At 41.8% G+C, this 12,848-nt stretch overlaps 1 protein-coding gene across 4 annotated transcripts in view; it reads left to right on the top strand.

The window, feature by feature from the left end:
- LOC144805362 (membrane-spanning 4-domains subfamily A member 4A-like) overlaps positions 1–12,848 on the top strand; it is a 201,056-nt gene that overhangs the window by 125,636 nt on the left and 62,572 nt on the right. For 3 of the 4 annotated variants that reach the window (XM_078671962.1, XM_078671959.1, XM_078671960.1), the window contains one exon: positions 11,053–11,109. The exons of the other annotated variant lie outside the window; for it this stretch is intronic. In XM_078671962.1, the coding sequence (XP_078528088.1) occupies positions 11,053–11,109 (57 nt within the window). The remainder of the gene's footprint in view (positions 1–11,052; positions 11,110–12,848) is intronic. 4 annotated transcript variants of the gene reach the window in all.

Raw genomic sequence — 12,848 nt, 5'->3', positions numbered from 1 at the left:
CGTTGTAGGGAATTCATTGGCTGAAACAGCCGCAGCGGCAGCCACTAAATCGGCTCCCGTAGTTCGAAAAAAGCGTACATTAAAATACATTGACGGTGAAACAGTGCTGGCGGTGAAAACGTCATCAAAAGGCGACTGCTCAGCGTTACCGATCAACTATCCACTCAATTATACATACATAATCGATGCAAACTCCGTCCCTTTTGCTCGAATCCCTGGAGTGGGGGATAGAGTGATTCCAAACATGGACAGGAGAAACTTGTTAATCGCAGACGCACACATGGGCGAGGGTCTCAGACACCTTAAATTAAAAGATTCTCTGGAAGAATTACAATCACGGTACTGGTGGCCAGGCATGAGCCTGCGTCACACCATGTTTGTAAAACGCTGCCCAAACTGCAATAGAGATCGCAGTGGGGAGAGAAAGAGTTTGATACCTCGTCGTATTACGGCAGATAATATCACCAGTAAAAAGCAGGGCTTGCGATTAACATATACAGGCTAGTTCCACTTATAATGTAGATCACCAGCACTCGGCTGACGTCCGGACTGTTATACAAAGATTTGCGAGTCTAAATGGCATATACGCTAAGAGCATGCTACGTTTGACCATTGTTTTCACTCAAGCACACCAGCCTGGGGGGAAATATGGCCAAATGAGCACAGTCCAGCGGGAATCTTCTCACTTCCTTCCTGAGGGTACGGGATGGTGTAAAGAAAAAACCAAGGCATAAAGCAATCTATAGCAGAAAGGATATTAGGTTCGGGAGCTGGGTGGGTCAAACATCTAATAAGTGTCCAACGTAGTCTCAATAACTTGCCAAGAAATTCTCTGAAGGGATTCAGTGCGTACGAATTATTATTTGGAACTAGGATGATTATCTCTGACATTGATAGTCAGACTTCAGTGGTGAAAGAAAAAAGCTTTGATATCAAAGACCGTTTGGCTATTTTGCAGGACTTAAACAAAACAAGAAAAGACCTGAGCAACATAAAGTTGAAACAACAGCCAACAACCACTGAAGAACCACCACCTGTCCCAGCAAGACCTGTCTGGATTCCAAAAGTCGGGGATCTAGTCAGGGAAAAGATCGCGGTAAAGAAGGAATTTGGGCCTTCTTACAGAAAAGCAGTTCCTGTCTTGTCTGTCAACGGGACAAGATCAGTTGTACTACCGCCACTTGCTGGTAAAAAGGAGAACCGAGTTGTATCCATCGACCTGGTAAAACCACAACATGTGGCCGATAACAAACAGTAGGCCAAGTGGACTCCCAATAAGTAGCAGAACACCAAGGTTTGCTACCAGTACAGAGGTCCTAACGAAGAGGCTCATCACATTCGAAACGCCTACAGAAGAACAACAAGGACTATGCAACAATGCAATAGAATTAAGACCTCTGAAAACCCAAATAAAAACATTTAGCAGAGACACACCAATCTATAATGAAGTACCAAGTGAAAATGCAAGAAACAAAAATCCTGAAGCAATTGGAACAATTGACAGAACTGCATCCGGCTACTTCATAAACTTCGATGATTCCTCTGAAAGCCTCAGTGAATCAAAGACACAGCCATCATCAAAATCCTTTAAAGACAAAGCTAAGGAACTTTTGAAACAACTGAAAGAAACATATCTGATTTCTCCATGGATTGAATTTTGGGTGGGTTTTGGTGCATTTATCCTCATACTTTGGCTCATCATGGTATTTACTTTGGGACGCTTCATTGAGGGAAAATATGCTAAAATGGACACAGCAAGTCAGAACATCAACTTGATCCTCAAACCACACACATCTTCACACGTCGAGAAAAGAGAACTTTCTTCAGCCAACTTCTCAGCCAATCCTATACCTGGTGGGGTAGCCTGGGACAACACTGACTATGAAATTTATGGTCCGGTCGAGATCCTGAAATATCCACACCAAATTAAGATCTCCTTGAGTGACTTTGCAAAACCAAACTCTTTTGCTGATGATTGGGACTTCGAAAGCATTAATAAAATTATGTCTGATTTAGTAATGTCTGCTAAATTTACCAAACATGATTATTTGCAGGGTTCTACAAACTATGACAGTATGTATTGCTATAACCACTATGGTAATCACTTTTTACATAGATCTGCACAACCTAGAAATGTTTTAAATTATAATCAATGGGAACATTGTGCAACACCTCCAAAAGGGAGCTCAAGAACCGTTTACGACAAATATTCATACTTTTCAGGTTTTAACACAAGTAATGCTGAAACATTTTATTTTAAATTGTCAAACAAGACAGGAACCAAAACTATGATAACCAACACAAAATTGTTATATTCAGACTCATTTTTTGAACAAATGAATACTTTTGGATTTGATTATTGGAACAAAAATGTTGAATTGAAAAGTGTTTGGGGTACAAAAGAATGGCAAGTACAGGGTATAGAAGCTTTGTTTAGAGCCTGCATGATCCCAGAACAAATGATATTTTTAAATGACACTGTTCAACAGACCACCTGTCTTGGCTTAGCCAAAATCAAAGATTTAAATAACCCGTCTATTCCAAAGCCAACAATGTTTAGCATCACTTCTAAAGATGAAGAGATAGACGTAAACCATATATTAAACCAAATCAGAACACATCCTGATTGGAAACAGTGGTTGATCTGGCCCTCAGATACTAATAACTGTCAAGACAGATTCCTGAACAAAACACAGGGTTTCAAAATGACCAGGCCAGACCCTAGATATCCTCAAAGACATCACCCAGGGATAATAACCACCTACAGTGTGGGGAAATTATGCCTTCAATGGCTACAAACTTCCACACTGCCTGAATTAAGCAACACCTAACTTTACTTACTGATGGTGCTGACTTGCGTGATTTCACTTTGGGACCACGCAAACAGCGTCAAAAGCGTTTCATAGCAGCCTCTGTATATGCAGCATACAATGAGGCCTGGAAGGTTAATCAAATTGAAACAGCAGAAAGAATACGGGAAATTGACCGTATTAATTTGGAAAAATCACTTTCTGTAGTGGACAATGGGTTAATGACTCTGTCCTCCAGAATTTTTTCATTGGACAGCATTGTGTCTTCAGCAATCGATATATTATCGCAAGACTTACTGTTATTACAACATGGTCAGTCACAATTGCGTTCTATTGTACAGCTTGGCTGGACGTTACAAAATCTGCGTTCAGGCTATGTGCCTTGGCGTTTAATCAACACAACGTCACTATTCCAAATCTTTAACCTTACTGATAGACAAATCGGTATGGCGCAAAAGGGTGCTGATTATACAATCTTGAGCATTGAAAAACTAGAAAGATTACCAATGACAATGTCAGAACGACCTGTCAGTGAATGGATAATACACGGAATCATAAATATTCCAATTTCAACCTTCAGGTTTCAATACTGCAAAAAATATATACAGGCTGGCATGTACGAGAAATTGGGAAAGGGGTACCTTAAAACAACTTGGAACCTGCCCTATTCACATGCATGTGTCAGTAATAAAGGACAGAAAGTGTTTCTTAGTGGCAACAATTGTGCGATGTCACTAAGTGGCACACTTCTGTGTAACGGAATTAGTTTGCATGGAGCCTGTGAAGGGAATTCATACAACCTTTCATGTCACCAGCAAGGCGCACCTGCAACTGAAATAGAACCATTCTTTCAAAGACTCTATAATGGGAGTTACATTCTTATTGTAGACCGCAGATGTTGTAGTCTTATGCCCGGGACTCCTTATCTAGTTACTACGACTGCGAAGGTCAAGTGCTGTGGACGCTCATTGTTCCCCAGCTCCTTCCCAGACAGGGAGGCAAGGGCATGGCCCGATTTGAAAATTACTTCTATTCGAATAGATACTTTAAGCAGAATGAAAACAGTCCTTCTTCAGACGCCTACCAGGCTCTCGTCATCAAAAGAAACGTATGATCTACAAGTCGCAAGGACGACTGCAGAGATACATACATTATTATCAACTAATTCCCCCGTACATTTCGCGGAAATCCTAAGTGAAATCTTAAATATTTCTGATACCAATGGGATCTCAGGGGTATTTAAGACAGTATTTTCGATGGCATTAACACCATTCAAAGCCATACTGGGTATCTTTCCAGATTTCGTCCATTCGATTTTTGGCGGACTTCCCCTGATCTTGGGACTAATTGCAGGAATCCTATTCTTAGTCCTTATTTTTTGTTATGGCAACCCATGTCACAGACAAAACTCTTGCGACAAGGGAAGAAACAATCCTAGCCATTGGATACCGGGACCGGATATCAAAAATCCTGGGACTCTCCCGGCTTAGAGACCTGAACATGACTTGGTTTCTATCATTTCGACCAATGTGGCAAAGATGTGTTTTACCTGTACTGAGGTGTCTGCTATGCGGAGAAGAATGCGTGTTAGACACCTGTCTGACGCTACAATCGGATGCGCCGATGGATGCAGAAACATTGCTGAGCCCGATCGAGGTTCATGCTTTGTGCTGCCCTCAAAGGCTACCAATCCTGATGACGGCATTCGTGGAATCTTCACCACTACGATTGATGGGTAGTGAAGTTCAAGATGAAAGCAGCATCGAACAGGTACGACCTTCTGTCAGTAATGCAAATCAGAATGTCAATGGAGACAATCATGCGCAAGAATGCGTGATTACACCTATTTCCGAGTTAGTGGAACTTTCCCAGGAAGCTGTTGTCAGTTTTTTCGAAAGCCTAAATGATATGATGTTCTCACCCGAACAGAAATAGAGACTTTTGAGCAAGCTCGCACACGGCGTTCCCTGAATTCGGCCTTCAACTTTAAAAATAAAGTCACATGAACATTTTCGCTCCAGTTCACGGACAGCAGTTTTTCCAGCAGCCCCAAATATTTTTGCATGTTTTTCGGGACACTATCTTCTGCTTAAGGTAAGAACTATTCTTAGAGAACTAAGATTTCTATAACTTAGACAGCTTATAGACTTATAGCTTATAGACATTAGCTGCCCGCTGGCATGTTCATAAAGATATTTTATTCTGTGATGGAATGGTCTCGAAACTTTTTTCTGTAAGAAATCATTTCATGTGTAATTCTCATATACCAAATAAGCAATAATGTATACAAATGCAATTACTTTGGCATTATTCTACAGCTTGAGTGCATACTATATATATATGTCTGCAACTTTTCAGTATATTTGAAAAATTTCAAAATGCATTTATGTATTTTGGGGTGGTAAGGTATACACACTACTCTATAGTATGTTGTACTATGTTATACTATGCCTAGATTAGTAAATATGTCCATAGTTAGCGTGGAGTGGGTGTCATGTATTCCTATCGGTTCTGAATCGATCCCCCTATTCCTGACCCTATTCTAGTTAAACAAACCACCAAGTTAACTAGCAGTCAGCCCATGAGGCAGAAATTCCCCATGATGCAGATACCGTGATCTGACGCAGTCACACTACGGCACAGGAACGTGTTATCTGATTAGGTCATAACGCTTGCGATCTAATTAGACAAGCGATATTCCTCCAGCCCCTGATAAGGCATACGGAGTTCTCATAACAAATCAAACCTATGACAACCTGGGCAAAACCCTGCGGCCATTGTTTTGATTTCACCGAGAACTTTAGTAAAGAATGTGCTAACAAGCAAATCGTATGACATCTTTATTGACGTATCTATGTCCATCCTTACGTCAATCTCGGCACCTTAAAGGTATAAATATTACCGATCTTGCCATATGCAAACACACGCGTGGTGACGAGACGGAGCAGCCAGACTTGCCGAAGCCGAGAGCAGAGCAGACCCCGCTGGCAGCAGCCCCGCCTTCCTGACGCGCTGAGAGACGCGCTGCTATCTCCTGCCGAGAGACCCAGCACCGGCGCTTCCGGGTAGCCCTCGCAGGCAGCCTGGAATATCGAGAGCAGAGAAAGAGATACCATTCCTCATTCATCCTAACTTCCAGGTACAGAACTGAATAACCCCTCACAGAGAATTCTTTAGTTATTCACTTGGCAAAAACAAACTTAACTTAAACTGTAACTTTCTATTCCCGCCCACGTATTAGGCTTAGGTCAGGTACACGGGGTAGGCGTATTTAGAAACACCAGTTGAGTACGTTTAGTCAAATGTATATGTGTATGTAAATATATTTTATTCATTTTAAAACATCTTATGGCTTAGAAACCATATCAATGTTTTTACAGTATTACTTTATACTATTGCTTTTAATGTATGCACTTTACTTAACTATAAGTATTGCAATAATATCGATCCATTTCTCTTGTACGAGAAAAGAGACTGATCAATAAATAACACCTTTTTATTGAACACGCCCGTCTCTTCCTTTTCTCTACATTCTGATGAGACTAAGAATGCACGTACTGACTGAGTAAAATAATTGCCTTTTGTTCCCACGACTCTTGAGATTGACTCTTGATTAGGGGAGAGCAAAGTTGTCATGTTCTATGGTTGTCAGAAACTAAATCCCTTCTTGTCTAATCAGGGAAGTTAATTCCTCCTTGAACATTCGAGAAAGTTTCTAGCGAACTCTGAGCTACGCTGGCAAACCCAAAACTTAAGTCTAGTATCGACAGTAGTAGACCTAGTTAACGTCTGGTCTAGGCCTTTACTGCTGTAGGTATTATTCCAATGCGCAGAGCCTATTGGGAAGATAGGAACTACACTACAGCACAGCACCGAAAGCATAGTCAAAGCCTTACTGCTCCACTCCGAGCGGATACAACACATTTTTGGCTCCCAAATCATTGGTTCAGAAAGAGAACACCCCTTCTGCTCAGAAACCTTCTGCACCAAAACAGAAATCTGCTCCTGCAGCATTCCTAGAGCCAGTTTTACAAACCATGCAGGAAAGACTCGACCCAAAATAAAAGAAAATACATATTCACTCAGAAACGGGATGCATTAAAACCAAAACTGGATCAGTACCATCTTCTAAGTAGAAAAACGATTTCCAACAGGAAATTTACTATCCAATTCCTTTGGAATACAAAAAGGACAAAGGACATACTTACCAGCCCCCTGCACCAAGTTTCTCCTTCTTCTCCAGCACCACATTCACTTGTGCCATTTGCACCTCATTCACATCAGAACACTCTAAACATCACACCTCAGGGTTCTCCACCACCAGACCCCTGGCAGGATTATGATATAGACCCTCCAGTAGACACAGAACCTGATCTTTATCCTGCAAAACCCTCACCTCCTGATGATTACACCTCCTTATCAGGAACTTATAGCCCGAGCAGCTGCATATCCTGGGGTTTATTTGAAACGTAGGGGGATTCGCACAAAAGGCAGGATGCAACATGCAGACAATATTTTTAAAGACCCTACACATGCACGGGTCATTACATCCAGGGTGGATAAAAAGTACAAACCTCCACAATCTGATCCCATTTTTATTAGAGGTCAGCTTTCTTCAGACTCACTAGTTGTTTCTAATGCTCGCAAAAGAGCAAATTCACGAACCCCAGCTGAAGGACCACCTCCAGACAAGGAGTCAAAACTCATAGATGCTGCAGACAAATGAGTTGCTGCACAATCAGCCAATCATTGGCGGATAGCCAATACACCAGGTTTACTTGCCAGGTATGACAGAGCTATCTGGGATGAGATGGAGTAATTACTCCAATATCTCCCAGAGTAGCATAAAAAAAAGGACAAGACTTAGTGCAGGAAAGAAAAGTAATTTCCAGTTACTCCATCAGATGCGCCCTAGACATTGTTGATACAGTTGCCAGAGGAATCAATACCAGTATACTACTAAGGAGGCACGCCTGGCTGCCTATCTCTGGGCTTAAACAGAAGTTCAGCAGAAATTATTAAATGCTTCTTTTGATAAGCAACATCTCTTTGGCCCACAAGTGGACTAGGCTTTAGAGAAGATGAAGAAAGATACAGAAGTGGCTAAATCCATGGATGCACTTCAAACACATGCCAATAACGGCTCCTTTTGTCTCTTCCCTTACAGAGGAGGTTCAAAAAACACTTCCACAGATGCTTCCACATCTTCAGTCAGGCCACAAACTCAATCCTCTTCATCCAGAGGATTTTACTCGGGCAACTATTGGGGTAATAACTCCAAAGGTCGGGTTAGAGATACACCAACCCATAGCTCCCCATCTGGCAATAAACTGTGACTCCATAACCAATCCCCCTGATCATCCTACAACGGTTGAGGATCAACAAAAGCAGTTTCTTCCCACTTGGCAGTCAATAACATCAGACAAGTGGGTGTTGGACATTATCACTTGCAATCCTTCCAATATTCCACCTTGCACTCACAGAGTTTCTCTCGAACATTAACAACTGCTCAAGCAGGAAGTACAAACTCTATTATTAAAAGGAGCTATAGAGCCAGTTCCAATAAAACATCAAGGGCCAGGGGTTTACTCCATGTACTTTCTCATTCCCAAAAAAGGACGGCTCTCTACAGTCTATTTTAGATTTAAGGCCTTTAAACCAATAAATACTGTCAGAACACTTCCATATGGTCACACTTCAACAAGTGCATCCACTTCTACAGCACAGCAACTTAATTTCAGCCAGTCCTGGGCGTAGTTCGCGAGTTTTGCTCCGCGAAACTCCGCGAAGTTACAAAAAAACTCAACGAAGTTCCGTGAGTGGCGGAGTGCAGTGCGAACTGCAGTCTGTGCTGGTATTCCTGCCGCTCGGGTAGAAATTCAACCCGAGCGGCAGCTCTTGCTCGCAAACTTACCATTCGCAATCACAACCTTACTGTTAGCAAACGCGAGCAGGGGAAAACTCTGCTTCACATCGCGAAGCTGAGTTTTCTGCACTCCGCGAACTCCACGAAGTTCAGAAAACTCAGCAAACTCCGCGAACGTAGCGAAGTTCACCCCCCAGGCCTAATTTCAGCACTAGCCTTAAAGGACACATACCTTCACACCCCAAATCACCCAGCACATCAGAAATATCTCAGATTTGTTATAGCAGGGAAGCATTATCAATTAAAATTCCTTCCTTTCAGATTCACTCTTGCACCCAGAGTGTTCACCAAGAGCCTAATGTACGACCCTTATTAGCCGTTGCAAATGAAAACCGTCCCTTTTGCAACCGCTAAATAGGTCTGTGGCATGTACAAACCCTATTTTGCAAGACAGTAACCTATTATTGACTCACAAAATAGGGTTTGCAACTCGCTATTGGCAAGGGGTATCCCAAGGGTGTCCCTTCCTAATAGCTGCTCGCAGTGCCACGTACGAATGTATTGCGACCAAAATGCAGTCGTAAAACATTTACATTTTACTTCCAATGTAAAGTTGATGGGAGGCCAGTTGCAAATTTGTGAAGGTGGGCGCAAATTTTGTTTAAGAGCAGGCAGTGGTCTCACAGATTACGGCCTGCTCTTAAAAAGTAAAACTGAAACGTTTCATTTTTATTTTTTAAATGCATCCCATTTTCCTTTAAGGAAAATAATCCTGCATTATTGAACAGGCAGTCACAGACATAGTGGCCTGCTGACCGCAGCAGGCCACCATCCCTGTGAGTGCCCTCCATTTCGAAAGGGTCGCAAATTGAGACCTGCCTCATGACTATTTATGAGGCAGGTCCCTTGCGACCCATTTGAGAATTGCAGACAGTGTCTCATACACCTAAGCCCATCTAAGAAGACAACAAATTCATGTCTTCCTATATATAGATGATTGGCTTATCAAAGCCAACACACACCTGTGTCAAAAATTCATTCAAATAACTATAAATCTCCTACAGCAGCTGGGATTCACAGTCAATGCTCAGAAATACCATCTTCAACCCTCACAATTGCAACTATGTCTAGGAGCAATTATCAACACTCAAGCAGGCCTCGCTTATCCAAATGCAGCCAATTCAACACTGCTTCCACAATTTCAACTCAGTTAGTATTTAACAGTCAAAACTTTCATGCGTCTCCTAGGGATGATGGCATCATGCATTGACACAGTGCCTCATGCAAGAATAAACATGCGCCCTCTCCAGGAATGTTTAGCACGACAGTGTATTCAATCACAGGATCGACGACACGATCTAGTGTTGGTAGACAGCCGCACCCATTACTCTCTGCAGTGGTGTAACACAAAACTTGATGAAGCAATGGGGCAGCTCATCTACAACATCTAACAGTTCAGGGTCTCTGGAACACCAAACACCAGAATCTCCACATCAACTACCTAGAGCTTCAAGCTATTCACCTAGCATTGAAAGCATTTCTACCTCACCTTACAGACAAGGTTGTTCTAGCCCAGACGGACAATATCACAGCCATACAATGTACAAACACAAGGGGGGCACTCTCTCAGGCCATTTGGCATTGGACATTACATCACAATATCCATCTACTAGAAGAACACCTCCCAGGGATGGACAACAACTTTGTCGACATGCTCAGCAGGATTTGACAACAAGTCCATGAGTGGGAACCCCAAAGTCCTATTCCCATACTTCCACAAATGGAGATTTCCACAAATACACCTTTTTGCGATGGGCACAGAACGCAAAATGCCCAAACTTTGCCTCCAGGTTCCCACACTCGCTATTCTGAGGCAATGTATGTATTGGTCAAGAATATTTGCCTACGCTTTTCCGCCTCTCCCTCTTCTTCTATTTCTGGTTCGGAAGCTCAGGCAGTTGTCTCTCACCCTCATTCTAGTAGCTGCCACATGAGCTCATCAACCAAATTCTTTAAACATTATTGCACATGCATGCCCCAAACCGAAGAGACAAATAAATAAATATGACTCCCAATAGATCTGTTGTAATTTTACAAAACACAGATGTTCATGTGAGATTGAAAACATATTCGATAATATTTTTGTGTGCCGATATAAGAACTTAGTTCTATGACATACAACCTTTCGTACTGGATAATTATAGTTTTTTTCTCTCTTTGTTTTCTGCAAAGTTCTCCAGTTTGTCTGGTGCAACATCTCTGCTCTGTAAATATCTAAAATAAAAGATGGGTGGATGGATGGATATGGGTGGGTGGGTGGATGGATGCATCGATCGATCGATGGATAAATCTAATTGACTTTCCTTTGTTTCACAGTACATTATTTCTGGGGCAATGTCGGTGGCAGCTGAGAAGAAAGGGACTTCAGGGCTGGTAAGTTTGGTGTTGACAAGAAGCCCAATGTTTCTGCCTGGAGAGATTTCTATGATTGAAGGGAAATTGTTCTGGCAACAGGTTTTTGTTTCTATTCTGACAATGGAACTACTTTTTGAAAATATTTTGCACTTTTTTTTAAATAGGAGCTCTATTAACCCCTTCGCTGCTAGGCCTTTTCCCCCTCCTGTGCTAAGGCTTTTTTTGGTGTTTTGGGGTAGTGCGCGCTTAGGCCCTTGTAACTTTTTGACTACATAAGGGATCCGTGCCAAATTTGCGTCCTTTTCTTCCAACATCATGGGGATTCTAAAGGCGCCCAGGGTTTGTGGATTCCCTTGGAGGGGTCCCAGAAATTAACCAAAATATAGTGTTTTTTTTGTTTTTTTCAGAAAAATGGGAAAAACGGGCTGCAAATGAAAGCCTCTGGCTTTTTCCCTGAAAATGGTATCAAAAAAGGGTTTGTGGGGCTGAATTCTCCATTTTCTCAGCTTTTAGGGAATGACAGTGTTTTGTCAGAGAACCGAAATTTTTCACTCAGTTTTGGCATTTTTCTGGGACATAGCCTATTTTTGCTATTTTTAGAGCTTTCCACCTCCTTCCAGTTAATGGTAGAAATGAGTTTGAAAGCAATAATGGATCCTGGAAAGCTTTACATTTTCGAAAAATAGACAAAATTCTGAATTCAGAAATCGGTCATTTGTCTAAATCCATGAAGGTTTCGTTATAGAAACTAACAGTTAGATATTGGAATATTTGAAATTATTTTGAAAACAACAGCCTTTTGTCTCAACGTTTTCACCTATAACTTTCTCTAATTTTGACAGCTCTTGGAAAGCAATATACCGTTACATCCGTTAGACCTTCCTGGTTGTGGGGATATATAGGACTTGTAGTTTCACCAAGAACCCGACGAACCCAGATCCAAAAACTGAGCAGCAACTTGCAATGGTATTTTTTCATTTACTGGGTATAGTGCACTTTGTCTTGGAAAATGTACACATGGAATAATCTGTATGAAAGACACCTATGTATGTATGAATTGGGTACAAATTATAGAGTTCAGAAACAGTATATAATTGCACATTTTCAAAGTTGGGAATACTCATACTAGCATGAGAATTATTGGTCATTTTTCATAAAGTTTTTTTTTCTACACAATATCTTTCATTCAAAGGGAGAAATGCAAGAAAGCTCAATTGGTAATAACAGTTGATTTACAAATCTGAATTACCCCAAGTGTCCCGATAAAAACGGTACCTCACTTGTGTGGGTCGGCCTTGTGCCTGCGACAGGAAACGGCGCAAAATGCAACGTGGTCACACCTAAATTTTGCAGTTACAAATTGACCCTTTTTTGGCAAAGTGCCTACCTGTAGTTTTTGCACCCTAGTTCTTCCGGCACCTAGAGAAACCTAGCAAACCTATACATTTTTGAAAAGTAGACACCCAGGGGAATTCAGGATGGGATGACTCGACTGCCTACCACCAGGTTTTGTTACCCAGAATCCCTTGCAAAGCTAAGATTTTGACAAAAAAAACACATTTTCCTCACATTTCTGTGGTGGAAAGTTCTGGAATCTGCGTGGATCAACAAATTTCCACCCACCCAGCGTGCCCCCAGGTCTCCCGAAAAAAATGGTACCTCACTTGTGTGGGTCGGCCTTGTGCCTACGACGGGAAACGGCACAAAATGCAACGTGGTCGCTCCTCAATTTCCCAGTGAAATCTTAAGCTCTTTGG

Source organism: Lissotriton helveticus, chromosome 1_2 (assembly GCF_964261635.1).
Source record: "Lissotriton helveticus chromosome 1_2, aLisHel1.1, whole genome shotgun sequence".
Classification (NCBI taxonomy): Eukaryota; Metazoa; Chordata; class Amphibia; order Caudata; family Salamandridae; genus Lissotriton; species Lissotriton helveticus.
The sequence above is the reverse complement of the archived record's forward strand: the minus strand, read 5'-3'. Positions and strand labels throughout refer to the sequence as shown.